Raw genomic sequence first — 27,944 nt, forward strand, 5'->3', positions numbered from 1 at the left:
TCTATTTCTTTTTTTGCTCAAACTTCTATCTGCTTTTCTGCTATAAATACTACTAAGACTTTTCAGTATACAGTTTAAACCTGGATTAATACGGATCTTCGCCTAATTCAGACAAAACATGAGGTACAAATGATTTGCAATGTGGGAAGGTTTTAACCAATCGACATCGGGTAATCCGGACAATTTGTTCGGTCCAAATGGGTCCGGATTACCTGAGATTTACTGCATTTTATTTGTGCTCAACAATTACAACAGCGTTGTCGATTGCATTGTCATGCATTTTTACTTATTTCAAACCCAACCAACTGTTTTCAACTCACTTTTCGACGCTTAAAACTCGAAAAGTGGCGTTAGTGCGGTTGCCTACTACGACGTGATAATGGTCGGCATTCGGTACTGGCATCCATCGCACCTCAAAACTCGATGACGTCAACGAACTACGTATAATGGTGACGTTGCTTGGTGTGAGAAGTCCTAAACACAAGAAACAAATTAAGCTTAAAAAAACTTTTATGAATTGTTTGAACTTAGTAAATATTTTCTTATTATTGAAATCTCCTTTCAAGTAAAGCAACTGCGACGATTCAGGGTCATTAAAATCAGATCAAGAAAATTCAGTGTGAAAAATATGTCTGTGTTTTATTTGATGCTTATAAAAGCGAAATGCATTTGCTTTTGTAAAACAAATAAAACACAGCGACAGATTTAGTGGTTTTCACACTAAATTTTCATGAATTGTTTGAGTTAGACATAGCGACAAAATTGCAATTAAACAATCAATAAGACGGCACAACATCTTCTTAAGGTTAGAATATCATGAGTTGATAGATAATTTACAAAGCCCACGAATTTCCTAATCTCAAAACATTTTCATTTCTCCCTACTAGACTATAAAGTAAATGCTAAAATATACAAAGATCAATTAAAATTGCGTATTTTATCAAATTCATAGGTCATATTTCCAGAGCTGAAGTGTTTATTTACAAACCACATGTGCAAACTAGAGTAAATCCCTCCCATGAAGTTTAAAAATTCTTCCCCGGTTGGAAAACACTGGTTTATCGCAAAGGTACAACCTCATGTGAAAAATTTGTTTCAGTGATTAAATATCCGTAAAAATTACATCTTACTTGTATATTGAGTAATAGAACGTTCCACTCCTCCAGTTCTTGCATTCTGTCCGCTGACAGTCACGTGATATCGTGTTCCGTCCCTGAGCCTCGCCAACGTTACTTCCGTCGCGCCACTGCTGATCTCAAAACGACCCCGGTCGTCTCGTGTTGGAGGCCTGTTGTGTAGAGGATTTGAATAAAGAATATTTGCCAATTGACACAGATTTTTAAGGAAAACAGATTACAAATAACACATAGCCAAATATCACATGGGTTTCGTTGAGTTGTTTCGCCTAAAAGAAACTATTACAACACAATTGCATTAAACTTCCCCAAGTCAAAAATAGACGCGCAACTTTAAAACGTTATTTTTTAGCATTACTTACGAAATAACGATGACGTATTTGCTTGCAAACGTCACTGGATTCCATTTCAGGTGAAAACGATCGTGCTTCACGCTTGACTGCACAATGCGGAGGTTTTCAGCAGGTGACAGTTCTATTAAGGGATTCGTTGAAAAAAAGTCGTCACCAAAATCAAAGTATGCATACCGACTGCCTTAAAAACTCTTGCGTCCTTTACTCTTTACCCTACGTTTTTGTTTGTTTGTTTTTTTATTCTATGAATAGGGTCCTTTTTTAACACTTTAACATTTATGTGATTCAAGTACTTACTTGTTATTTTCCATATCGCTGTCTTCTGACTGGTCACGTGATTGTTTCCCGCCAAAACTTCGATCGTGTAGTTGGTGTTCGGACGAAGACCTGTTACTGTTACCTGGCAATAAACGTGATGTGGTTTAAATCCCAGTAAAAATCAAATAAAGACATATTTCGGCAGGTTACTTTTTCATTGAATAAAAAATAATAAAAACGCCAAACATTTTTACTGTTATTGTGCATAGAAGACATCTTTGAACATTAACATTTAGTGATGAAGTGGTAACGAAAGCACAGGTTGATTCTTCACGTAACCTGTTTTTCACCAAAGTTTATTAGATGGACATGTTACCTCGGTGTTTGAAGTGTTGCCACTGCCTGAAGGAGCGGACGTCGATGCCCAGCTCTTTGCTTCAGGTCGTATCCGTACTTGATAATAACTTCCCTTTTCAACAGTAAGCCATCGTATCAGCATAGTATCGTTCATTACATCCTTAGCTTCCACAGATCGTGGCTTCTCCAATTCTGATAATGAAAAAATAAAGTTTAAGTAACATATCAAGTAAACCTCGGTTAATCCGGACCCGTTTGGACCCAAAACCTATCTGGATTACCCGGTATCGATTAGTTAAAGCCTTACCACATTACAAATCATTTATACCTCGAGTTTTGTCCGAGTTAGGCGAAGATCCGGATTAACCGAGTTTTACTGTACTTTTGTAGTTGGTGAGTTTTTTCGGTAGTAATGACGTCATATGTTGGATTTATGATATACGTATGACAATTTTAGTGACGTCATTTAATTGTCTGGTACGTCATAAATTTATTGCCAGTTTACAAAATTTCTGCTGTAATCGAAACTTTGAGTTTTATACTTAAGTGACGTAATTTGCATTATACTACGTCATCACAATTAGTTCGTCATTACGTCATCAAAATTAGACAAGTTTTGCAATTCGATTAAACAGCAAAAACTCCTTGAAACCTTTTATGTACATGTCCGTTTCTAGTGTTTCTCTGGCCAAATTCATTTCAAATTTTTTACCTGTAAATTTCTGCATGACAAGAGGCAAGCTGTCAGTATTTTTGTTAATCGCCCTCAAGACGATCTTATACTTGACAGATGGTTCCAAGTAATTAAGGATCACTTCTGATGCGGTAACATTGATGTAGTAGGTGTTTTTCAAGTCCGCGTACGAACGGTTTGACTCCACTACGTCATAACCTCGACCTCTGACCCCTGACCTTCGTCTTAAGCTTGTGTAAGTTATGAAAGTTATGTCGCCGTTTTTGCCACTGCTGTCCGTGTTACGTTTTACCCGTTCGCTGCGCCTTTGAAAGTAATAGAGAGTGTTAAACGTAAATATTTTGCCAGAAATAAACAAAAGACCGCCCAGTTAATCAAGTACCTGCACCAACGACAGTTTAAATTATGAACACAGTTTAAAAATGTAAAAAAAAATAAAAAAAAATGTGCAAACAAAAAGGAAAAAATAAGACAACATTTAATGTTTACTTTCTCTTCATGATGTTCGACAAATTTTGACAATTTTGTATGTTAGACACAACAAAAAATACTGTCATAAAAAAAAAAATGACAAATTAATACAAACAATCTGTCATAACCATTTGTTTGGAAACCGATTATAACTAACAAACTAAATCAGAAATCCAGTTTACTTACGAAGATCTGCTGATAGCTTGGGATCGTCCAACTTGGATAACTTCAGTCAGTAGACTTGGGTCAATAGAATCGGGACTCGGTTGGGATTCGTTTAGGAGAGGATAAACCACAAGGCTGACGAAAATAAATGTTTAGCTGTATTGGTTTTGTGTATAAGCAATAAAGAGCTCAGAGGTGTACGTCGGGCAAACTTGATTCGGGCCTGACTCACAAGTTGTTATTTAAACTTAATAAACTAATTCTTGGCGCTAGTTATAGGAGTTCAAACATACTTTCAGGTTAAATCCGGGTTTTGAAATTGTACTTTCGGGTTAGGCCCAGGTTACAAAAAAGATGTAGCTGGTGGTTATTAGTTTAATGTAAGGAAACCTGTAAATCTCGGCATTTCCGACCGGTTGCCAGCGAAGCCTCAATCTCTGATCTGTGACTTCGCGAAACTCGACTTGCTGAGGTCGAGAGAGTTCTGTTGATAAAATAAATTTAATACATAAAATCGGTGAACTGTGATTTCGGGCAGTATAATTCAAAAGAAAAGAAGATTTTTATTGTGCTCTAATTATATACTACTCACACAACGAATAATTATTAGTTTACGTATTTTAACAAATGCACATATACATAAATGACATTTAAAGTGTGAAATTTTTACACTTTTCACATAATATGTCACTGTTTTCGGCTAAAATATTTCAAAAACGTAATGAAAAATCTTACATTTATTAAACGACGCGCAATACCAAACCAAAAAAAGTGAATTATGGCCAAATTAGGCCGTCACAAAATGTCGTACTTACTAACGTCATAGCTACGTCATACTTACTCGTGTACACGATGACGTTAAGCAATTTGCTCTCAGTGTTTGAATTCCACGCTTTCATCCATATCGCGTATGGAGTATTTGAGGTGAGAGATTGAAAATGTTTCGAAGGCTCGTTTGAAGTGACGCGAAATGCTTCGGGTTCATCCTTCAGATTGCGAGTGATTGCCATTCTATGAAGAATACAGATAGAATGTTTCAACTATTAATAGGGGATAACTTTAATACAGGGGTTTTGTAACCGTTTTTGTAACTTTCCCCCTGCAAATTTCCAAGCTGAATTTTAACCCATTTTTGTCAACAAACTAAATCCGAAAAACTGGCACAGACAAGTTTAAATAGTTTTTTTTGTTAACTGTTAAATTTATTTTGCAAGCGTGACTTCGTGAAGGCAAAATGAACCAACTTCGGTAAATCGTTTTATTTTTTTGGTCCCTAATCCCCATTATTTACAGCTAAGACAAGTTAGATTTACTGTTTGGGAGTTGAATTAGCGCCAATTTAATAGCATCGGCTTTGGTACAAAGACATTTTAGCAGCCTAAAGAAATTTTTTATTCCCTACTTATGGCAACAGCTAATATCAAAACCACTGCTTACGGAAAGACAGAGACAAAAAACTCCCTTTTCTGCACTGTTAATCGCGTGTTGTTGCAAAAAAAATTTCACTAATTTGGAATGTGATTGGGATGAACGCTTATGTAAGCAAATCTTTTGTTTCTCTTACTTGAAAGATTGACGTCCGATGACGTCAGACCACGTGAGGTGGATCGATGAATCAGTGACGTTGATAACGCTGAAGTTGGAAGGCGTCGGAAGTTCTGAAAAAACAAAAATATTAAAAAATAAATAAATGTCTTTTTGTGAAGAAAAATACTGTTTCAGAGAAGACACATGTTTGAAAAAAATACTGCGCATGGCGTTTGTAGAAGGCAACTACATCAAAACATTTAAATGCGTTTTTATTACATGTGTACTTTAAAATTAAGCTGTGAGCAAATGTTTTTTAACATAACTACGTTTAAATACCTTTTGAGTTTCATGCCTTTTTCCACTATGTAACATGTACTATATAAAACAATATACACATAAAAAATCGTTCAAAAATTACCTGTGTATGTATTGAACCCAGATGGTAAACTCCTGGTGAATTTGTTTTCAGCTACAATGCTGATTTCGTAAAGTGTGTTCGGTTCCAAATGATTGAGGAAAATCTGAGGTTTTGTCACGTTGAGGTAATGAGGATTTTGTCCTGAAAAATTTAAAACAATGCTGTAAAGTAAACCATTTATTTGCAACCTATATCACTGCTGGGCCAACTCCAATTAGCAAGATTCGACTGCGAGTCGCGTCTTCATATAACACAAGACTTTGTTGCGTATCAAACACGCATATAATAAGTTCAGCTACTATAGTAAAACTCGTAAGTGACTTCAGTGGCAGTATTTCGTCTCAGAAAACTGTGCGCATTATCCGATCAAAAATAAAATTATTAAAATTGCTCATTGGTATTTGGGTACACTATGTACTGTTCTGAATGATCAAACGAATAGCTAAAATAAAGAAAATCAAACAGTTTCTTTATGATTATGGGAATGTTCTACATGTAGAACACACAAAACATGCAGGCATCAGACGTAACTCACAATTGATAGAAAGTTACAAGGATAGAATAAAGGTTGTGTGTTGTTTGTTACACGACAAAACGATGTAAAACTTGGTGCAGCAAGTAAAACAGCGAGTTTGACAAGGGTACAGCAAGCCCGCAAAAAATGACATGAAATATGCAATTAATATTTAATAAGGGCTCGACATCATTACGATGAATAATTCACTTGGAAAATTAATAAACTGAAATTAAAGAAGCTTTGACGAAAATTGTGTTGAAAGTTGAAAAAGTCTATCTGATCTAAAAAAGTCGAATTAAACTTTCCTATCGTTTCGTGGTTCTCACACAACATTTTTCACAGTATATTTTTAACGACGACTCAATTTTAAATAAAAGTTTAAAGTTTAAATTGCATAAAAACGTTAAAAATTCAGTGGAGGTGTTTGTTTTACTCAAAATGATAGAAATCCCATTAAAACTCAATTATATTGTCATTTTCGGGCGTAAATTTAGCGTCAAAAAATATTCGATTTCCGGCCCTAAAATTAGGCCCACTTATAATCTGCTTCGTAGAAACACTAACTTTTTGATCTCCCCTTTCTCGCATAATACGTGACGTTGTAGTATATTGCGTCATCGACGGGGTTCCACTGAAGAAGCAGAGTGCTGGTTGTAAGGTTTTCCGCGTTCAGAGTCTGTGGAGCCATCAGTCGCGTAAAGGTGGTTGCGTACTGCGGGAAACTTTTCGTGTGCTGGTTGCAAGCTACAGGAAAAAAATTAAAACTTTTTTTTACAAATTTGGCTAAAAATTTAAACACCTTAACAGGGAATTAGAATTTAGTTCAGACGTATGTTATGTCAGCAAGTACTTCTAACGCAATGGGCACAAAACCAGGTATTTAACTGAATTTGAAAGTTAGTTTAAAGCAACTAAACAATATATTAGTTTGGCAACAGCGACAAGAAACGATTTGCTTAATACTCAAAAAATGGCAGAAACTTATTTGTGAGTAATAAACGAAGCAAAATGTTAAATTAGACACAGCAGTGTATTCTTTATAGCAAAATCAACAAAAAACAATTAAACTTAGATTTTGCTTGTGTAGAAATAATTGCTTGATATTCAAAATTGGTAAATCAAATTTGCAAATCAGTGAAACACGTAAATAAATCAGGCGCACTTGTAGCACTCGTTTAACAGCTTAAATACCTGTCAACTTGAACGTGTAGTTGGTGGTTGGACGAAGGGGGCGGGCCAATACATTAGTTTCTGTCACATTAATCGTCATCACATACTGCATTTGAAGTGAAGCTATAACAAATATACGACAGTTGAAGTTAACCACTGCTAAGTACCAAGGCCGTGTAATAAAGCATGTCGCTTTTTACGTCTATTTGGGCCGTTATTTTTATCATTAATGCTAAATAAACCACTTAAAAACACACATGAAAACTATCATGTGTGCAAAAAAAAGTTTTGAACGAAACTTAAAAAAAATTGCCTGAAAAAGTAGATAAAGTTTATAGTATGTTTGACAGCACCGGCTTAAACAGTAAAATGTATAAACTAATCTTTCTTGCCTTTTTTTAACTTTGACATTTCTTGTAACACTGGAGTTTGATAAATATCAATTCTGTAATATTGAGCACCACCAACCGCCTCCCATCCAAGATAAACTGATGAAGATTCGATTCTTTTCGGGTCGATATTGAAATCTCCAGGTTTGGCCAGTTCTATGCAAAGAAGGAATCATTCAATGTAATCAAGAATTAAAAAAAAAAATAAAACTGCAAAAAACGCCAAGTGATAAAAAAATGGGTTATGCAGTAGTAGATAAATTTGTGAAACGTTTTTTTAGCAATCATATTACCGAATTTTCGAAAAATATTTTAGTGTAAATCAGTTAAAAATGTACTGATGATACACACAACCACATTGACCTTTGAACTGCACCCCATACCTCTCTTAAATCCCCCCCAAAAAATGTTATTTTACATTCAAACATGGTGTTTATGAAAAAACGGGTACACGACAAAGGGAGCTTGTTCACTTACTTGTGTACTTCAGTATCACACTGGGATTACTTTGAGTTTGATTTGCTCCAGAAACGACCAGTATCTCATATCTTGTACCCGGTCTCATATTAGAGAGTGTAGCATGAGGTGTGGTGATGCGACCTTGTCCTAATATTTTGCTAGGAGGTTGATTTTCACCTGGAAATAATTTGAAGCATTGTAACTGTTTCAATCATTGTTCTGAATTGCTTAAATACAACGAGTGCACAAGCTACGAAAAATAAATTATATTTTGAATTATTTTTTTGCTTTTGACAACATTTTCAAAGCGTTGAGCAACTTTTTGACCAAAAAATATATAAACCAATAGACATAATAAAGACTTTATTCAACAATTTTTATTGAATCTTAGTTTAAATTGTTGCTTAAATTGTCCACCAATAAAACTTAAAATTACAAAAACTTTTGTGTGATATATTAGCCGTTAAGATCCGGGTAGCAAAGCTATAAAGAATCTTGCGGAACTAGTTTCACATAAAATCACATAATTGGAACATTACCTTCTTCCACTGCATGTTGGACATCTTGGTAAGCCGTCTCGCATTGAAGCTTCAGACTTTCAACTTTTTTGTAGTCATACTGCCAATATTTTGCGTAAGGTTTGTATATATCCGGCATATACGTAGAGGACACTTTCGTACGTTCCTTTACTGTAATAAAATAAGTATTTATCAACGCTATCCGACAATATATTGTACAAAAACCAGAAAACACTGATCGTCTATATACTATTTCCTTATTCAAACAGAACCTGATGCAAAAACTGCAATGTATAATCTGTAAACTAAGTGTAAACGATCGTTTTTTCACGATTTTAATCTGTAGGCATGGGAGCCCACTTGTTAAATTCCGCGGCGAGGCAAGGCTCCATAACCCAGTAAAGCCAAAAAAATACAATTTTATATAAATAGTTGTTCTAAAAAATTTCAGTTAAAATGGTTAAATTCTCTTGTGATATGAATTCGTTTTCGGTACATCGTACTTATGTTGGAAAACTTTAAAACAAAGTCAAGATAAAAGACTAAATACCGTAATAATAGTTTTTAACTTGGACATTTCAACTATTCCTGTCTCCCAGTTTTACACAAAAAAGCAAACTTTCGCAAACAAAAAAGAAATCTAATGCATTTTGCGTATTCCTAAAGTGTATGTCGCACATCAATTTTGCAAAACGTCCACAGGTGAACGTTATCACCCTATACACATTTTTATGTTTAAAGTCTAATTCTACACAAAGCAAAACAACTTACCTGGGCCAACTGTTCTATCCGCCCCGCTACAGTCATACACAAGCAGTAGATATGAGTTAGCGTGGGGAACAGGCAGCCATTTTACTTCCATAGCGTTGTGCTGAACATCTTCGTATGAAGCGGTCAAGTTCAAAGGCTTTGATAATCCTGAAATACCGAAAAATAGAAGTAAGTCAAAATTTGGGACTTGTTCAAACGTTTTAACAAAAACCGGTTCCAGGCAGGGACAACAAACCACAAAAATGGTGGAGCTGGCAGTTATAATTCAGCTCCAGACAGTGTACACCATTTTGATCTATGGTCTCATCAGTGCAGCTGGTGACAAGACCTTGGTTCTCTTGGCTAGTGTAGTCATCTAAACGCACTCCAGTATGTTGGGAGTAACAGGCTGAAATGCCTTGCCTCACAAATTCCGTTCGATGCCACAACTAGTCCTTAGAGGTCGATACAGCGTGTCTGCAGCTTGCTTTTCATTATCGGCATGCCTTTTTAATGGTTTGGTATAGTAATTGTACACAGAATCGAGTTCACAGATGCCTTTCATGTAACATTCATGCAAGTCAAGTCACCCAACAGTCGATTTGAAAGCTAATTATCTCATATTCAAACTTTATCAATTATTATCGACCAGTGATGTTATGCTTGTTAGGGATGTGCCAAAACTGCAAATGTTCTGTTTGGTCGAGTACCGAGCATCTCACATTAATGCTCGGTGCTCGGCCGAGCACGCTCGGTGCATTATGACGTCACAAAAAATCCCCTTTCTACGTTTTAGCTCTACAAGGTCTCTTACGTCATTGGCGGTGTTTTATTAAGCTGTACATGCCCATAAAGTACGCGTTTTTCCACCATGCATTTGAAAATCATTCGTTTTTGATCATAGACACCCTTTAGAACACTAGTTGCGTATGTTAGCAGGGCACGAATATGCAAATTTAACGCTCGGGTCAGTTTGTGCAACTGCTCGGCCGAGCACCGAGTATCAAAAACAGCGATGCTCGGTACCGAGTACTCGGGTTCTGGCTCGGCTCAGCCTATCCCTAATGCTTGTGACATACGCTGTATGTATAAACTATTTTAGCATCGAAATAAACTAAAGCAAAACTGTTCCAAGTACAATCTAACCATCCAGTGTACAATGACACTAGGCCGAACAGAATCGACAGATTTGCCCAATTTTGTTTTGCCCAGAAATTTTACACCACTTTATTACGTAAATCAATTATACAGTGATCAACGCTACCGGCCCTGTAAGTTCAACTCACTTGTAAACTGGCGTACAGTGGCCGGCAAACTGGCCGTGTCAAAGACTTTATGGTTCTTCGCAATAACAGTAATAGTGTAGAACGTTCCGGGGGTAAGGTTGTCAATCTTGGTGTATTCCTCATCGATGGACCCTATTCCGGTGACCCCGGGGGTTGGGGGATCCACCGAAACGTCATACCACTCAACCCCGCTCTTGCGCTCCCAGCGGACAACTATCGATTGGTCTTGAACGAATTCCGGGTCAACATTGAGATAGATGATTTGTTTGAGTCCTGTGATATTGAACATAGAAGATTCGTTTAATAGCAACTCCAATTGCTCAAATTTGTCTTGCGATTAACCGGAAGATGCTATCGTTCGGCCTTTCTTCTCATGATTAGTGATACAGTTTGGGATTCAGTAAGTAAAAAATTGCAATTTGCGCAAAAAGCAGTATGCAATAAAACGAAATTGGCAATTAACTGGTAAAAACTGGGAAATCTGAGCATCAAACAGCCTTGCGTAATACTTGTTTCTCAAATGAGTCGGCATAACCTTTAAGTGAGTGTTGTGATATTGCGACAGTTGGCGTTTTAGTCTTGGTAACAACGGCAACAACAATGTGTTCAAATTTCACACTTACTTGTGTACACAATTTCCACTCCAGGCAAACTAACAGTCTCGTTATTCTTTGCAATAATCTCCAACTGGTACTTTTTCGCATCCTTCAGGTGGTCGAGCAGATGGCTTGTACCGGTCACTTCATATTGCTAAGAATGGGTATTTACTAGTAACAAGCTTTGCATGGGCATTTGTTGAAGCAGAGGTGCACAACTTATAAAGGTATACGCGCCATAAATTCCATATGTTCTAATCAAAGGCCACACAATTTACGACTAAATGCGTTTGTTTTGTGTAGAAAATATACGCCAAAAACCTTGTTCTAAAACAACAAAAGAACTGGGAAAATTATCTCAAAAGCGACATGATTCAACAAGTGTAATTTTAGATGCAAAATAGTAAAGATTTTATGCGCGCTATTTTTAACCAATTGAGGGCCATATCGGATCTGTAGACTCCGTGTTGTGCACCCCTGATTTAGAGATAAAAATTGGTGTATTTACGTTTTACATAGTTTTTGTAAGTATAATATTATGTAGCATGCTCTAAGACACAACGCGTGGTAATCGTAATTATCCACTCTTCAATCAATTAGAGAATTGATTGGAAATTTTGAGTTGGTTTTAATTGATTTAGTAAAGTTGCAATTTAAAATGAATCAACGGACATATTTGATGAATATTTCTAAACAGAAACTCATTACAATTTTCCGGCAAAGTTTTCGACCTCACTTTCAAACGACGAGGGCCAGAATTTTACAATGGTTTATTACGCGTGGAGCCACCATACAAGTGGTAAAGGCCTTAAACCAATCAAAAACATGCGTAGTTTAAGAACAGGGGCGCACAACCTTTCCGCTTTAGCTGGCCACATAACAGATTTGTATTTCACCAGAACGGGCGCCAGCGCGTTTACCAATGCTAAATAAAAAGTATATCTATCAGTTGCAAGCTGACGTCTATACTTGGCCCTAATATACAAAGCCTGCACCTTCATAGACAAAATGCGTACCACTATCACATTCCAGTTAAAACAGCTCCATATTTAGTGTACGCTGGAACACTATATACGGATCTGTTCATAAGTTTAATGGTGAAAAAAGCGGCCCAAATAGCGTACGCTATTACATGAAATTATAGATTGGGTTCGTTCATAAAGATTGGGAACCATTGACTTTTAACTTTTAAATACAGTTTAATCGCTGAATCTGCACATTTTGCAGTATCCGTTCCGGCGTGTTTAATTTAATGTAAAATTAATAAGACCCTGTGAAGTTTAAAAGTTCCTATAGTAGGTCAAGTGTTTGCAGAAAGTCTTCAATTCTTGACTGTAACAACCACACCACAAAACATAACTACCACACTCGTCTAAACGAACAGCACAATTTTGTGAAATTTATCAGATTGGTTGTGATAAATGGGATAAGTGTAGTTAGTCGTGGCAATGTGATAAACATCGCAACAAAATGCAATACATGCCAATACTTTCACCCACCATTCTATACTTCTTTCCGTTCTCAACGTACTGCAAATCGTTTCAAATAAGTGTGATTTTCATGATAAACAATTCTAGTATATTTAGTATCAGTGTAAAATGCAAATAGCAAAGAATGGATTTTAGATAGTTGTCTATATACCAGTCCAGACCAGTAACGGACTTATTGAGTTTCGAATAGTTGGTCAATCTAGAACAACCAATTAGATTTCGGATATCGAATCCTATAGATTTCGGGAATCGAATTCTATGGATTTCGGGAATCGAATCCTATTGAATTTCGGGAATCGAATCCTATTGTATATCGGGTATCGAATCCTAGAGCTAAATAGTTAGTTAAGATTAAAAAAACATGTTACAGTTGCCACAACGAATCCTACTTTGTGCAAACTAATAAAAATTTCGAATCTTTGCCTAAATCCAGAACAACAATTCTGGCATTATTGTCGAATTCTACATCTAGAACAGTTAACATAATTATGATAATGATAAAAATTCCACATTTTTAAATCACCCTAAATGCCGAAAGCAAAAATAAATTTAGTTTACACAGCACAGCGATTTGTGCGCCAAAATACCCCGCGCAAACCGTTTGTTACTTAACAACATAGCAAAAAAATCAGTCAACTGGTATAGATTGTTACTTTACATCACTACGCCGAGGCTATACATTACTAACCTTGACAATTTGACTATCTTGATAGTTCCGCAGTATAACGAGATATGAGAGAGCGCCAGGTACAGGATCCCACTGCGAAAATACGCTGTGGTCTGTTACATTGCTGATGCGAATGTCGGTTGTCTTTGGCAGTTCTGTAACAGAAAACAAGACCCGTTATTAACAACGAGAGTATGCGGCTGCATTATAACGATAAACCATAGTACACCAGGCCTATTGCTACACAGGCTCAGTGGTAAACCCGTGGAAAGTTGAGTCAAAAGCAAATATGACAGTGCGTGAAGTCCGAATCATCCAGTTTTATTTAAACTCTGGTAAATCATCGGTTGTGTGCCTGCGTCTTTATTTAGATTTTGGACCGTTTTTAGTCCAGCCATAGTAGTAACTTTTTTTGCAAAACGGGCAGAAACTCCATTTTAGTCTAATGCAGGGGTTCCCAACCTGTGGTACGCGTACCACTGGTGGTACGCGAAGGTTTTTCGGGTGGTACGCGAAAAGCTTCCCTTTTTATAAACAAAAACCTGGATTCACAACTTTATCATTTATTTATTTGGTTTGTCGACCAATTGGTGGACAGTAAAAAATCAATTAGTTGTGGTGCTTTAGTGTTATTTTAGCAGGCCAATATTATTATTCTGAATAAAATATGATTCGATCAAATTAGTTGTTCTGCAAGAAGTGGTACGCGTGGCAGTACAGAGCTTCCAAGTGGTCCGAGATCGTAAAAAGGTTGGGAACCAATGGTCTAATGCAGGGGTCGGCAACCTTTTGCACGCCGCGGGCCACATTCAAAATTAAATAGTAGTAGCGGGCCGCACTAATCTTCCACCTTTAGTTTCCTTTCCTTAACTGTTTTGTATGGTGTCAAAACTCACGAGTTTAGCGTTTTAAGATTTTGTTGCAGCATATGTTAACGAAAACACAAAACACGTTTATTGACAACTTTAATTAATGCGATATTTATTTAATGTTGTTTATTGCTTGAGAGTTTTCGAAGTTCAGGTTGGTGGGAAGATGAGGCTAATATCTTGAAGGTGTAAACCAGTTCCCAACCTTTCGTTGACCGTGGCCCCCTAAAAGTACCTTTTGGACCTCGTGCCCCCCTTCAAGTAACCCTGTATGACCTGTGGCCCTCTTAAAAACGGAAATGGCAATCTCATGTTGGAATTCGGTACTAATTTTGGCTTTAAACAGGTCGAATAGAACAAATAAGAATCCGTAATCATAAAAAAACACAATGTAGACAAATAGTATGTGAAATATTCAATTAAATTAGGGAAGAAAGTTAAAAAGGAAATGGATTTTAGTGGGTGTTTCTGGTGGATCAACACCTGTGGCCCCCCGGAACACAGCTCTTGGCCCCCCTGGGGGGCCCTGGGCCCTGGGCCCTGGTTGGGAACCACTGGTGTAAACCAACAAATTTAGAAAAACTTGAATGCTTGGTGTAATTATGGCGCTTTATGTGAAATTACTTGTTTACAGCAACATAAACGTGGCAAATCCAAAACACCGGTTTACCAAAATGGTAAACGAAAAGATACTTGTTTTCCCCTTCGCCATTAAAACCTCTGCACTCAGCATCAACTTTTCTACGTTTTGCCATGATTTTAACTAAAATGTGACAAAGATTCGGATTGCCAACTAACGTAACACACCCTAAGTGAAATTTAACAGCACAATAATTGCTAGTTGCTTGGATTTACATCTGTGAGTTGTCTGTGATGTCAGACGCACGATTGTGACGTAACAAAAACATTTCATTACATTTAACCAAAGGCTATGTTTTATGTAAACTATTGGTAAATGGTAGCTTTGTTCTCACAGACTTTTTTCATGGGCAGCAACTTTTAAAAACGGCTGCGGGCCGGATAGTTTTGCTTGGCGGGCCGGATCCGGCCCGCGGGCCGTAGGTTGCCGACCCCTGGTCTAATGAATCGCGGGCTTTTTACATGAAATTTCCGTTATTCGGTATATAGGTCAAAACTATGTGTTAAACCGATTTCAATGCTATGACTATCAGTAACTTCCTGACATTTTAGTATTAAACTAGTAAACGGAGGCTTTAGCCATTTAAGTAAGCCCAATGTGCTTAAAGCAAGTAAGGTTTTCACACTTCTTAGTGTTAATTACTTGAATACAACGTCTTTTCCAGTAGAACGCTTGTGGAAATAAAGTTGAAGGCTTGCAGTTTGATCTGATATTTTTTCGCCGCTTCGAGACCCACAAAGTGAACAACCGTAGATGTAACGTTCCTCTCACCAACTTGCTGGTAAAAGAAACAACAAGTTAAAGATAATAAATTCACAACACGTAAAACACAAATCAGCAAAAACCTTTGGTTCATGCATTCAGTTTTCACAAATTATGAAAATTAACAAAATTAATTGTGCAGTGTCTTCTTTTAAACTAAGATATTATGTAGTCTGCATTTTCTTGCTCAAAAATAATTGTTTATTGCTTACTGAACAACCGTACAATGTTTTGTTCCTGTTTCAAAGTTAAAAAATACATACTTTTATGAACGTTTAATCTACACAACTTTAGTATGACAAAATCACAAAACTTTAAAAAATCAACACAAAAAAATACACATTTTGACAGTTACAAGCAACAAACAAAAAACATAAAAAGTGCCTAATTAAAAAATAAACAATATTATACTTACAAAGCTGTCGCCCGACGCAGAAAACTCGTTGAGTGTTACGATAAAATACATGGAACGTTCAGGTTGATTCCAGCTCACTTTCAGGAAAGAATCACTCACATTGCTCACCAGAAAATCACCCGGTTGTTCGAGCCCTGAGTACAACAAAAAATATATAATAACTCGTTTGATTTTTAAGTCTTCGCGGCCTGTTACAATTGTATGACATTTTACGGTATTTATGCGACGTGAAAAATCTTGTGCAGTTACGCATTCCTATAGCAAAAGAAATTTCGTGTCACATTAATTGAACTGTGCAAACCAATTATGTAAAAGTAAAATATCTGGACCTTACTCAGCCCAACTCAAATTACAACTCTTATGTAACTTACGCGTTACAAATGACTTGGACGCAGCTTCTCCCTCCATTTTCCCATTCTTCGCTTTCACAGTAACAGTGTATCGGGATCCGGGCTCCAACTCTCCTATAAGCGTCCACTCTTCACCTGTTTCTTCCAGTCCAGTATAAAGAACGTGTGTTGGATCGATGCTGATCTAATTGAAGAACGAAATATTGTGACGTCACCAGCTTACGTCACTGACAATCGTTTATTTCGCAACAGATAGCAATCTTAAACCGAACTTGAAAATCGTGTTTGTCAAATGTTTGTAATAATTTGGTATAATTTTTATTTTTTTAACCTGTAGTTTGTATTTTTAAATACTTAAGGCCAAATGGTGTTTACGAAAAAAGAGATGTATTTCTGAAAGTAACCCAATTTATTGAGCAGTGCTTTTCAATCCCTGCTGGGCAGCGACTTAAACATGGTTGATTTGGCTGACTCAATGCCGTAGTTAAAAAAGTCTTGGGTAACTAAGCACCTTTATTACATATTACTTTGACATTTCTGACTTACACGTGTTGCAGCCAAAAAATGTCACTTGAGGAATTTCTATGTTAAATCACAACACTTACAACAGTTTCAAAAAAACATCTTATGTTTAAGTTAGACCGCAAGATATTAGTTTTGTTTTGTCTCAAAAACAATTTACCGCATATGTAAGACCTTTAGGCGTCGGTTCCCAACTAACCAAAGCACCAGACGGAGTGATGTTTGCTGGAGGAATGACGATATTTCGTACCTTGCCTGGTACTGAATAAAATGCAAAGATACAAAAAATAATTAAAAAGCACTTTATTATATGTACAAGTTTTTGCCAATAAATATAATTGGATGTAAACTTCTGAGTTGTAAAGTGGCCCTAAATTGAGGCCCGAATAGTGAAAGTTGGTAGAAATACAACACAAATAAGTCTGAGTGTAATGTCAGGCCCAAATCAAGCCCGCTTTATTTCAACTTACGTACGAATCCTTTACCCGAAAAACCAGAACCGACTTGCAACTGTGATATTATTTGAGAAAAAGTGCTTAAAGCCCACCTACATTCACAGAACACTAATAGGTGGGTTATACCTCGCAGGTAAAGAAACCCTGGACACGCAGGCGATTCTTTGCCCAACTTTTCCAAACAAAATGGCGAAGTAGAGACCTCGAAAAATTATAGAAATTAATCCAGCGACTAGTCTATTGATAGAACACTAATTTCACGATAAATTAATTCCAATCAACTATTCATGTCTTTGACGTCACAATGGCTTTAGGTACGGTTTTAGCTGTAAAGGAAATTGAAATGAGATGATATCTTGGGACCTTAACGCGACCAAAACTCATTAAATATTGATCAGTTTTATCGAGTAATTGGAGTTTTCTTACCACCACTGCTCCCAGCACATTTCCATGTTCCAACACCTGTGAGTTTAAAAGCAAAATAGAATTAAATTTATTATTATGCACTGATGAGACCGTATAGGTCAAAAAAGTGTGCCCTTTCTGCGGCAAACTTTTCATTGGAATGGCTTATAATCAGGGTTGCCATCGACATCGACCTTTTAATACGGACAAGTGAAAAATAAATTTCATACGAAAAGAAACAAACGTTTTTGAACAAATCTTTGCATTTATGCGAGCCGTGACATATCAAATGCCTTATTTTTTGCCAGAAACATTTTTTCCAGCAACTCTTGTTCATAGAAAATACTTAAAAGTCAAAAACAAGGACATTTATTGGGAAACAAGGACAATACATTTTTCTTAGACATTATTGTACAAAAAAATTTTAGTCGGTATAATTTTCTGCAAATAAAATATTTTTTAGGTAGTGTGTTCTAACGACGTTTGAAATTTGTATGATGTTTGAGAATTTTTCGAATAATTAATTTTATTTTTTAGAAAGTGACATTTTAAAATATGGTTATGAAGTCATGTAATAAACACCTAATAATGAAACTAAAAATAAACGTATACTCCTGTTTTACAAATACCTTAGCTTAAAAGTTTTTAAGATTTGCTAAAAGTAAACCAAAAACACCATTTGATTGTGACCTAATAGGTGCTAAAAACTCATGCGTACTTTGCACCAATTAAAAACTAAGGCCCAATTTTTGGAGTCGACAAATTTTAGAAACTTTATTTAATTTGTTCGCTTTCAACGGCTAACCTGTGGTAAAGGTTATTTCTTTCGGTGTGCTGCAGCTATTTACATTGTGCGCTGTGACCTCTATGACGTAAGCCGTGTTGCTGTCAAGGTCACGCAAGGTGACTAACCCGGAAGTCAGGTTGCCCTCGCCACGAATACAATCCGATTTGGGGCTTTTGACCTCTACCAGGTATCTGAAAAACGACAAGTTCATAAAAAATATTTCTAGTTTTATTTAAATTAATTCATTTTTCAATCCTATTGTGAATTTAATCAAGTTTAGAAGCAGATTTTTGTCACTTTCGGGCGTAATTCGGGCCTTAAAAAAGTCTGCATCTTAATGTAGCACTTAACGAACGTTGAAGCAGAATCATGTGTTGTCTTTCAAAAGTGTATACATTGGGAATATGTGCATAAAAAATATCTTGCTTTAATGTGTTCAAAGTATTATAAGCACTCTACCGATCTGCTTCCATTACGTCACTCCATTTAACGATTGCTGACGTGGCCAAAATACTTTCCACCGAATGCTCGCTAGGTGGCAGCAACACTGTAAACAAAAACAAGTTGGTTACTGTGATATTTTACACATTATGATTAAAAAGAACGCCACATTACTTAATGCAAAATGGTGATAAAACAACCCGATGTCTGAATTGTGTTTATAAAAGGCTATACATGAATTTTGCTACAGAAGAAGTGAGCACAAAATTTTGCATTATTTTTCAACGCTTATTATTCTGTGAGATCAACACTTAAAATATTCATAGTTTCTATTTGATCTATACTTATTCATAACCACAAAAGTAACCACAATTTTACAGCACTAAAACTGATAATGATGACGCATAAAAGCATTTTTTCAAAACATTTTGCCAAAACTTTTGATTGTTGTTCAAATCAACTTTAGTCGCAAGCGTGATTTTGATTGTTTTGACCTCGAATTGACATTACCTTCGTCACATCCTTCCGCCGCCCGCCGATACCTCCCGAGCGCGTCATCCCACGTCACGTCGGTATCGTATACGTCATACTCGTCGAGGGGCTCCCCCGCAACACGCTGGATCACGTGATCATGTCTCCAGACGACAAGACCCGTCAATAGATAAGCTAACACCGCTATAGCACCGCTGTTTGGGGCCATTGCGGATCTACAGAGCAAAAATAAGGGGTTAAACTTCCTATTACAAAAGCATGCACAGAACAGACGAAATCATCGCCATACCACCGCTGTACATGTAAAATGACCCAATAGCGACAATACTTTAATTAACGGATACCAGTTAATGTAACATATACGCAGACTGATTTACAAGCGTGCTGAAACCTCTAGCTATGGAAATATTTGTAATTGGACATTTTGATCTACCAAACCGAAATGGAAATTGCGACCAGCCTTAAGCTTACAAAAAAGCGTTGCGCTGGATATCGAAAATATCATTATACATGCAACTATATAAAAATTTAAAAAACCACCAATTTTTGGGCTGCATGGAAAAATTCAATTTCGGCGCGATTTAACAGAAAAGAGTAAAGAGCATGTACTATTCAAAATCAAAAAATGTCAAAAACTAGAATTTAAATGCCAAAACCGCCAGCAAAACTTGAGCAAGGTTTATTTTTTAAACAGCCTGCACTTTTTTTGTTCAAACATCGTAGAATGACATTAAAACGCACTTCTAAAACACAATTTAAATCAAATATCGTTTTCGAAAATTTCGAGTTTAGTTTTGCGTTCACATGATTTCAAAACTACGTATTTGGTTTGAATACCGTTGTATACAAGGCTAAATACTCATACAATTAAAACAAACATTCAATAAAATGCATAACTGCGTCGTAATTACACTTTCAAAACGGTGACTTGTCTTGGCATAAACTTTGTTTAAACCAGTGGTTCTCAAACTCGGTTTTCGGGGCCGCATGCGGCTCCCAACTACTTATTTTGCGGCTCGCACCAGACCTCAGAAAACCACCAAACATTGCTATTTTAGCTTTCAATGTCATCTTCTAGTGATTTTCTCAAGGTTTCGTTTTTTGCGGCTCCCTACACACTTAAAAAATACCATTTGACCCCGACAAGAAAAAAGTTTGAGAACCACTGGTTTAAACACACGAAGTTGAAATCTGCCAATCTGGGTAATGATTGGTCAACAATTAAAACTTCAGTTATAAACCAAACACACTAAAAACTGTCTAAACCTGGTTTAGGTGCTTCACACAATTAAGAGGTTTCATTTCGTTCTTTTACCAATTGATATCACTTGTTTATCGCAAGAAGCGGGTGCGGAGTAATTTGGGTAAGAAGCGAAATTGGGGATTATATCTCATTGCAATGAATAATTCACCTTGCAAGGGGCTTGTGGCAGATCGTATGATATCTTTCTACGTAGTTCCCATACTTTCACGTTAATTATGCATGCAAGTGAAAATAACATGCGTAGTTGTACATGCTGCTTGCGTATTGTGGGAATTTTGACCTAAAGCATGTTTCTTTGACTTGTCTATTATGTTTTAAAATATGGGTCGTCAACTCCCGGTAGGCGAGATGATTTTTCATGCCATGCCATATAAATTAAGTTTATATATAGGTACACTTTTTGATATGTAAACTATTACATATAGCTTAAATGCAGCTTGTTATAATCTATTACCGTATATACTCGCCGATAGGTCGCGCCACCGTATAGGTCGCACTATTAGTTTTGTGTTAAACAAGTTTAATTTAGAGACTCGCACATAAGTCGCACCGAAAATCTAGGGATTTAAAAGGCCCTTTTCCAAGCTTTTTTGCATAGATAACTTCCTATTTTTTTGTAGGGCTTAATATAATCAAACTTTGTTTACATTTTTTCTCAACAAAGCGGGAAAATTCAACGCACGCTGAGCGGTCGCATGTGCGTGTGCGCTCATGAAACTGTCTCGCATTATGTGCGTGCACGAGCGCATGCACCCGTATTCGATAGAACCACAGTGGCAATAGCACATTTCCACTACAATTCGCGTCTATAACGCGCGCTTTTGTTCCGACTTGGTGGCGACTTGCACTTATGTCGAGCGGATAGGTCGCACCTATATTTTTAAAAAAATATAAGGAAAAGATTGCGACCTATCTGCGAGTATGTACGGTAGGCCTAAAACCCGAATCGCAAGATTCTGTTGGTATTTTTTTTGTTTCTGACAGTTTTTGTACTTTTCGATACAGTTTATCCAAAAAACTATTGCAAACAAAAAACTCGGCACGCAAATCCATAATTGGAACGAGGCGTTTATAGGGTTGCCTATACTTCTGTTTTAGGACTTAAAAGGGCGGAAATTGCTTTTACTCAAGCAGAGTAAAAACCAACCCTTTAATTTTATTAATTTTACGAGATTAGCGGCTAAATGTTAGCAAAATATTTTTGATAGTATTTTGAGTCAGTGTTTCAACAAAAAAAACGCAATCTGCCTCGGGAAAAAACGCAAAGCACTTACTATCTGGAGCAGTAGTTCTCAAACTTTTTTATTGTCGGGGTCAAATGGTATTTTTTTAAGTGTGAAGGAAGCCGCAAAAAACGAAACCTTGAGAAAATCACTAAAGATTATTACTTTGAAAGCTAAAATAGCAATGTTTGGTGGTTTTCTGAGGTCTGGTACGAGCCGCAGAATAAGTAGTTGGGAGCCGCATGCGGCCCCGAAAACCGAGTTTGAGAACCACTGATCGGGAGAGTAAAATCATTCCCTCTACTAGAGGGGTCACCAAACTTTTTTCACAGCGGGCCGAATAAGTTTAATAATGATTCGCGAATCGCGAGATAGTTTACATGCCTTAACGCAGTCTTTCCAAATTTTTTTATCGTACCGCCAAGAGATCTTTCTACGATAATATTCTAAGTGTGGTGATGCGACTGCTGATTTTTAAAGTTAGTCTTATCTGCCGAGCGATGTTCCTATATTACGTCACAAATGATCAAAGAAGACAAATGTTCGCGACCAATTAAAACTTGTAGTCTTACCTGTGAATGTGACACATTGCCTTAGGATCATTCCTGTACGTTGTAATCCTATGAGACTAGGTATAATTAATTCCACATGTCGTTGCAGCGAAACTTTCGCAGAGAGTAAATTAGTTTTTGAATGTTGCAAAGTTATAAGTACGATTTAGCAAACCAAAAAACACGGTCGCGGGCCGAATGAAATGACCTCGCGGGCCGGATCTGGCTCGCGGGCCGTAGTTTGATGACCCCTGCCCTACTCCAACTTTTCTTTTTGCTGAGAAGAAAATCTCTATGACCGGGGCTTCCCCAACTGACACATTGCTCAATGAGGCGTAGCGCACAAAGTGGCAGTTGTCAGTTCGCTTGTCCCTACAACCCGTAATTTCCGGCGCAAAAAGGCAAAATCCGTCTGCCTTCAAACGTCACAAACCGCCTTGTCAACGTCACAAGGTCATCTATCGGTATTTTGTTGCGTGACAACGTAATATCGTAGCGTAAATGCTGTTAGTTCTAAATATGAGAGGATAGCGTGCGAGATAGTCGGTCGTATGGTGGATTAAGAGCAGTTGGAGGCCAAACGTGTTATCGGTCGTTACGTGGGTGGAGAAAAAGCAAGTTTTTGGTCGCACGCGATTGGCAAATAAGGAAACACGAATTAACGACAATTTATTAATGTTTAACACAGCGAAAGGTTTGAGAATGACAATGGATTATATATCTACATGTTTGTATTTTTAATTTAAAAACAGAATCACTCAGCTTGTTGCTTGGTGGATGAAGGCTATATTGAAATTTATGTCCGTGTAGATAGAACGAAGTTCACAAAAATCATTAAGCCGTTTGTACTTATGATTGTTTTAAATCTATTTGAATAGGATACTGGTAATACTGTTAAGGCAGATTATATGTACATCACAATCTTCAGGACGAATGACCCAATGAATTTCATGAACGTAAATCTATCTATGTAAAAGCATAGAGCCAATAAATGATAAGCTGCAGACAGTGCACACTGTTTCGACCTCTATGCTTTTACATTGATACTGTGACACTGAGCCGACTTCACTGTGGTTCCCAAGCAGTTGCTGGGCCATTGTGAGCCAGTTTCATCTGTGCTGTATGTCCAGTTGTGGCATCGCACAGACTAGGTGATGCATGGGGTTGTACCCTGTGCTCCCAACAAACTGGAGTGCCGTTGAATGGCTACACTAGCCAATGCGGCCGATCTCTCGTCACCAGCTGCACTGATGAGACCTTATAGGTCGAAACAGTGTGCACTGTCTGCAGCTAAATCTATCTATATTTAGGGATTTTTTCGTTGTTTTATTGTGTGAAAAAGATGGTTCTACGCAGTGGTGGAAACAAGGGTTAGATAGGTATTTTCAAATAGATTTTTTACGCCTCCAAGTAGAATAGAGCAGTGTTATATCACTCACGCCCGCCAAGTGGCGCTAAAGAACAAAACCTAAATGTTAAAAATGCACGAAAAATGTTTTTCGTGCAGTTTTTTTACCTGCAAATACAAAACAAAAACACTCACCATGTTGCATTCGGTCGACAAATGCTATTTGAAATTGTAGGTTGGCTGTTGTTACATATTATTCTTTTGTTTCTTTTACATTCGGTTGCCTTCGACAGCTAACCAATAAATCTGTGGCAAAAACAAACGGAATTTCACCAAAAAATCGTCATACAATTACACAACCATTCCAATTAGTACAAAAATCCTAAAATAACGATGTGCTTATCAAAATAGCCGGGTTTTTTGGTGCAACCACCAATCACTTAAAACTCAACAAAGATTTATTGATTTTGCTAAGCCAATAAACACAAGCCTAGTGTGTGATAACTCCAGGTGTTTAAAGTTGTTTACCAAGGCGAGAATGTTATTCGACCGAGCTTCAGGTCTCAATTACCGGCTAAGGCAGCGTTTAGTACCGGTACTTTTCATATAATGACGGTTCTGCGGCTCATCCACACTTCCAATCTATTCAAATCGTCAAAACAGCTTCCGTGGCCGCGAACTGATGTTGGATGAGTGATCGGTTGGAAGAGCAATTAATGTCAGTCAGTGATGTGCGCACGAACCAACTGTTAATCATACAAACGTGAATAACTGGGATTTATTGACGCAAATGATGTTGTTTGTGTGATTTTATAGCCAAGACTGCGCATGGTCATTAAAAAAGCGACTTTCAAACCGGGTATTTTGAATATAGCCCTAAGAAAACAGTTGTTAACGCAAACATTATAGTGTATGTAGTTTCAGAATCCTGGTCACTTTTATGATTTAATTTGAACCAGCACATATACAATCCCCAAAATGACAACGACATGTAGTTTTCAACACACCGATATTATTCTGAAAATCCTATTTTAAAAAACAAATTAGGGAACCAACACCTATAACAACCAGCTGTTTTTCTTTGACATAATTGCCAATTAAATTGCAAATGCAAAACATCATTGAGCACGCAATTGATTGTGCACCAAGCAATAAATGGACTAATAATAAAATTCAAAATATTATTTGTTTCAAAACATAATGAAGAATCAAATATGGAGCAAAATCACCAGGTAATAAAACTAGAATTATTATTTTCACTTTGGAAAAAAAAAACCAGCAAGAATTTGCTAGCTGTTAGTCGGAATAAGGTGTTTTTTTTCAAATTAAACTGCATTAAAGACCACAAAATACATAATAAAGGCATGTTACTATGTAAGGCAAAAATTTGCAGAAAAAAATCAATTCAAAAGTTTTGTGAGAAGAATGTTAATAACACACTATACGCGGTTCAGCTTAACGAACAGTTTGCTTGCTATACATTACAGCTTTCATAGGCGATAAGCCCAGTTATTTGAAAACACCTCTCATCACGTTGCGGCCTTAAATGCGGGGTACAGACGACCGATCTTCGATTCCTGATCACAAATTAAGCCAGCCAGAGAACCGGTAACAGGTACCTGTTGTGATGCCGAGTATGGAAACAATTTCGATTATCCCAATCGCTTCGAAGTAACTGTTTGGGCGCAGTCTTGGTGTCACAATTAAGAGGGGAGATTTGAAGACATTCTTGCACCAAATAAGGCACCACTTGCCACGGGAGGGAAAGATTTCGCAAGGCTGGACAAAATTACAGCGAGGTAGTTACATTGACTTAAAAAGGGTGTGAGCCGATTAGTTTTTGGCAATTGAAACGTTTTGAATTACTTTCGATTCGCAATGCGTAGTTGGGTAGGATTTAATTGCGTTTAATTGCCAACCAAAGCATATAAGAAGCTAGTTAGAAAATTAACTTATATCCCAAACCAATATAATTTAAATTAAAATCCGCGCCTTAACCAAAATTTGCATTTGAATTGGCATGACTTGACATTTCTTGACGATCACGTGACCAAATTCGACCAATAATAACGCGAACAGCATAGATCACAAATCACGTAATCTTTTTCAATCAAAACAGCACCGACGTCACTCGTTTCAACCAATAATCACGTGACATAAGTTCACCAATCAAGTTCACTTTTTTAAGATCATCTCGAAAAATCAATCTTTCACCCTTTGCTTTTGTATTTGCCAGTTCACACCTTTCCTGTCGTGAAACGTCACACGCAACGCAGATGTTGGGTCAAAAGGGAAGGCTACTATGGAAGGAAATGCCCGAAATTTCTTGCAATTTGGTGTAAATCTAACATTTTGATTCTTTGTTTTATGTTAATGACATTTATTATAAAAACAGAACTTGAGTTTTGGTGAAAGATAACATAGTCACACCAACGCACTCATCACCAAGCCGAAATTACTGTGCAACGTTACAGCTTTAACTAATACACACTTCTATAAACCGTCCACTACATAACGGCACTCAATGGGCAATTTTGCATTTTTGAATTGGTGAACAATAATTAACTTAACCGGTTAATTCCTCACGCAAAATCAAAGGCCACCAGCTTCTTGTCAAGAAGATTTTAACAGAGTTACCCAATACCATTTTCCATACTAACTAGAAAAACAGTTTCAAAGACTTCAAGTACAACACCCAACTATTTCGGTAGTAAACCAGATAAAAGGCCAACACAGCACGTCAAAACCATAAACTTCCACCGGCCGGAGGTAACACCCCGGAGTTCGAAGTCAGGCTTTTAACAACTCGTGTAGCTCTTGTAACACAGAGGTGACGAGAGATTACTACCGAATGCCGTTTCCTTTGCGGCGAGCTACTGATGACAGCACGGCCTCCTATGGACGTGTTGTTTATACCAGGCCTTTCCACACTTGCGCATAATCTAAAAGTCAAATTCGTTTTAGTGTCGCTCCCTTACATCCGCCGTGGAGTGAACACGCAACCGCAGCTGTTTTCACCTTTGCTAGTCGTGTTTTGCTATGTGGCTTCCTAAACGTTCCGCGCGGTACGGTAGGATGCCTTTCTATGTTGATAGGGAGCAGTGATTCTCAAACTTTTATAGATCAAGGGCAATTTTGCCTTCGTATACCTGTTTGGTATGAAATGTTAAGTAATGAAAACACTATTAGGGGAAACATTTTTGTATGTCATGAGGTGATCACAGTCTCACGAAAGCCTTTCATAGACTCACGTGAGTCCATGAGCACGGGGTTCAAAATAAACTTTGCCTTGGGCACTATTTCGAAGGATAGATCTAATATTGAACAACCTTTTTTTTTAATTTCAACTTTCTGTTGATTAGGTATGATGAGATTTTGGTTCACACTTAGTTTTAAGATTGGATATAACAAGCAAAATTTACAAGAGTGTCGTACAACAGGCTTTTAGGATATGGGAACATGCTTGTTTTTATAAAGGATAGGCACCAGTTTAACACACCTATTTTGTTGAAACACGAAACTTATGTTTCAGGAACCTAACAAGTTTGGATAGGTTGTTGGTTTAGTGCAGTAACCCATTGGAAATTCTCACTCTGTTATGTTATACTGTTGCCAAGGTTAGGTAAACGATGCATTAGCCGGGCTTGGGGTGCTATTTTAACAAGATTAAACGAAAGGCTATTTTTGCAATACCCGAAACGCTTCACAAATCCAACTCCAAAGCCGAAGTGAAACTAGGTAAAAGGTCACAATTATGTGCTCAAAGTAATACCAGTCATTTCCAAACACAGTAGGTCCGTGCTAGGAACAAATACCGGAGGAAATTGCGATCTCCGTTATCAAATTGAAGCCTGTACGGCAGCACGGTACGTAATTGCCTTTGTAAAACAAAAGACCATTCACGCCTAGCGCTTTATTAGCTACAAAGTTGCGCGTTTCGAATGAGGACGGTGTCAACCTGTGCCGATTGCCGCATACAGCGATGACATTTAATTTACAGCTCAAATGCCCCCTTTGTTTTAAAATTCAAGGCCATTAGCGCCATCCCGTGTTATAATTTACGGTGTTTGACAATGGTCTTGTAATTGCTTTTGCAATCTGTGTTCATCTGTGTTAAGATATACGTATAAGATAAAAGGAAATTTATACTTGAATTAGGCGTGGGAATGTGGACGTTAGCTTTGATGCTATTTTTT

At 37.2% G+C, this 27,944-nt stretch overlaps 2 protein-coding genes across 2 annotated transcripts in view; both read right to left on the reverse strand.

The window, feature by feature from the left end:
- The window catches only part of LOC145237907 (uncharacterized), a 43,342-nt gene extending 36,154 nt beyond the window's left edge, over positions 1-7,188 (reverse strand). Inside the window, exons 1-13 of the mRNA XM_080100902.1 lie at positions 7,091-7,188; positions 6,464-6,643; positions 5,383-5,523; positions 4,999-5,092; positions 4,276-4,445; positions 3,825-3,918; positions 3,456-3,569; positions 2,817-3,103; positions 2,124-2,296; positions 1,787-1,889; positions 1,499-1,610; positions 1,131-1,288; positions 321-474 (exon numbers count right to left, since the gene is read on the reverse strand). Coding sequence (XP_079957028.1) covers positions 321-474; positions 1,131-1,288; positions 1,499-1,610; positions 1,787-1,889; positions 2,124-2,296; positions 2,817-3,103; positions 3,456-3,569; positions 3,825-3,918; positions 4,276-4,445; positions 4,999-5,092; positions 5,383-5,523; positions 6,464-6,643; positions 7,091-7,181 — 1,871 coding nt within the window. The 5' untranslated portion in view covers positions 7,182-7,188. The remainder of the gene's footprint in view (positions 1-320; positions 475-1,130; positions 1,289-1,498; positions 1,611-1,786; positions 1,890-2,123; positions 2,297-2,816; positions 3,104-3,455; positions 3,570-3,824; positions 3,919-4,275; positions 4,446-4,998; positions 5,093-5,382; positions 5,524-6,463; positions 6,644-7,090) is intronic.
- Positions 7,189-7,447: 259 nt separating this feature from the next.
- Positions 7,448-27,944, reverse strand: part of LOC145239080 (fibronectin-like) — a 31,827-nt gene continuing 11,330 nt past the window's right edge. The window contains exons 3-20 of the mRNA XM_080102365.1: positions 24,320-24,494; positions 23,944-24,054; positions 19,381-19,577; positions 18,889-18,976; positions 18,448-18,620; positions 17,664-17,699; positions 16,943-17,043; positions 16,282-16,444; positions 15,911-16,044; positions 15,376-15,511; positions 13,246-13,379; positions 12,567-12,596; positions 11,095-11,221; positions 10,472-10,744; positions 9,207-9,353; positions 8,457-8,606; positions 7,936-8,094; positions 7,448-7,614 (exon numbers count right to left, since the gene is read on the reverse strand). Coding sequence (XP_079958491.1) covers positions 7,448-7,614; positions 7,936-8,094; positions 8,457-8,606; positions 9,207-9,353; positions 10,472-10,744; positions 11,095-11,221; positions 12,567-12,596; positions 13,246-13,379; positions 15,376-15,511; positions 15,911-16,044; positions 16,282-16,444; positions 16,943-17,043; positions 17,664-17,699; positions 18,448-18,620; positions 18,889-18,976; positions 19,381-19,570 — 2,208 coding nt within the window. The 5' untranslated portion in view covers positions 19,571-19,577; positions 23,944-24,054; positions 24,320-24,494. The remainder of the gene's footprint in view (positions 7,615-7,935; positions 8,095-8,456; positions 8,607-9,206; positions 9,354-10,471; positions 10,745-11,094; positions 11,222-12,566; positions 12,597-13,245; positions 13,380-15,375; positions 15,512-15,910; positions 16,045-16,281; positions 16,445-16,942; positions 17,044-17,663; positions 17,700-18,447; positions 18,621-18,888; positions 18,977-19,380; positions 19,578-23,943; positions 24,055-24,319; positions 24,495-27,944) is intronic.

Source organism: Phallusia mammillata, chromosome 7 (assembly GCF_965637545.1).
Source record: "Phallusia mammillata chromosome 7, kaPhaMamm4.hap1.1, whole genome shotgun sequence".
NCBI classification, from domain to species: Eukaryota; Metazoa; Chordata; class Ascidiacea; order Phlebobranchia; family Ascidiidae; genus Phallusia; species Phallusia mammillata.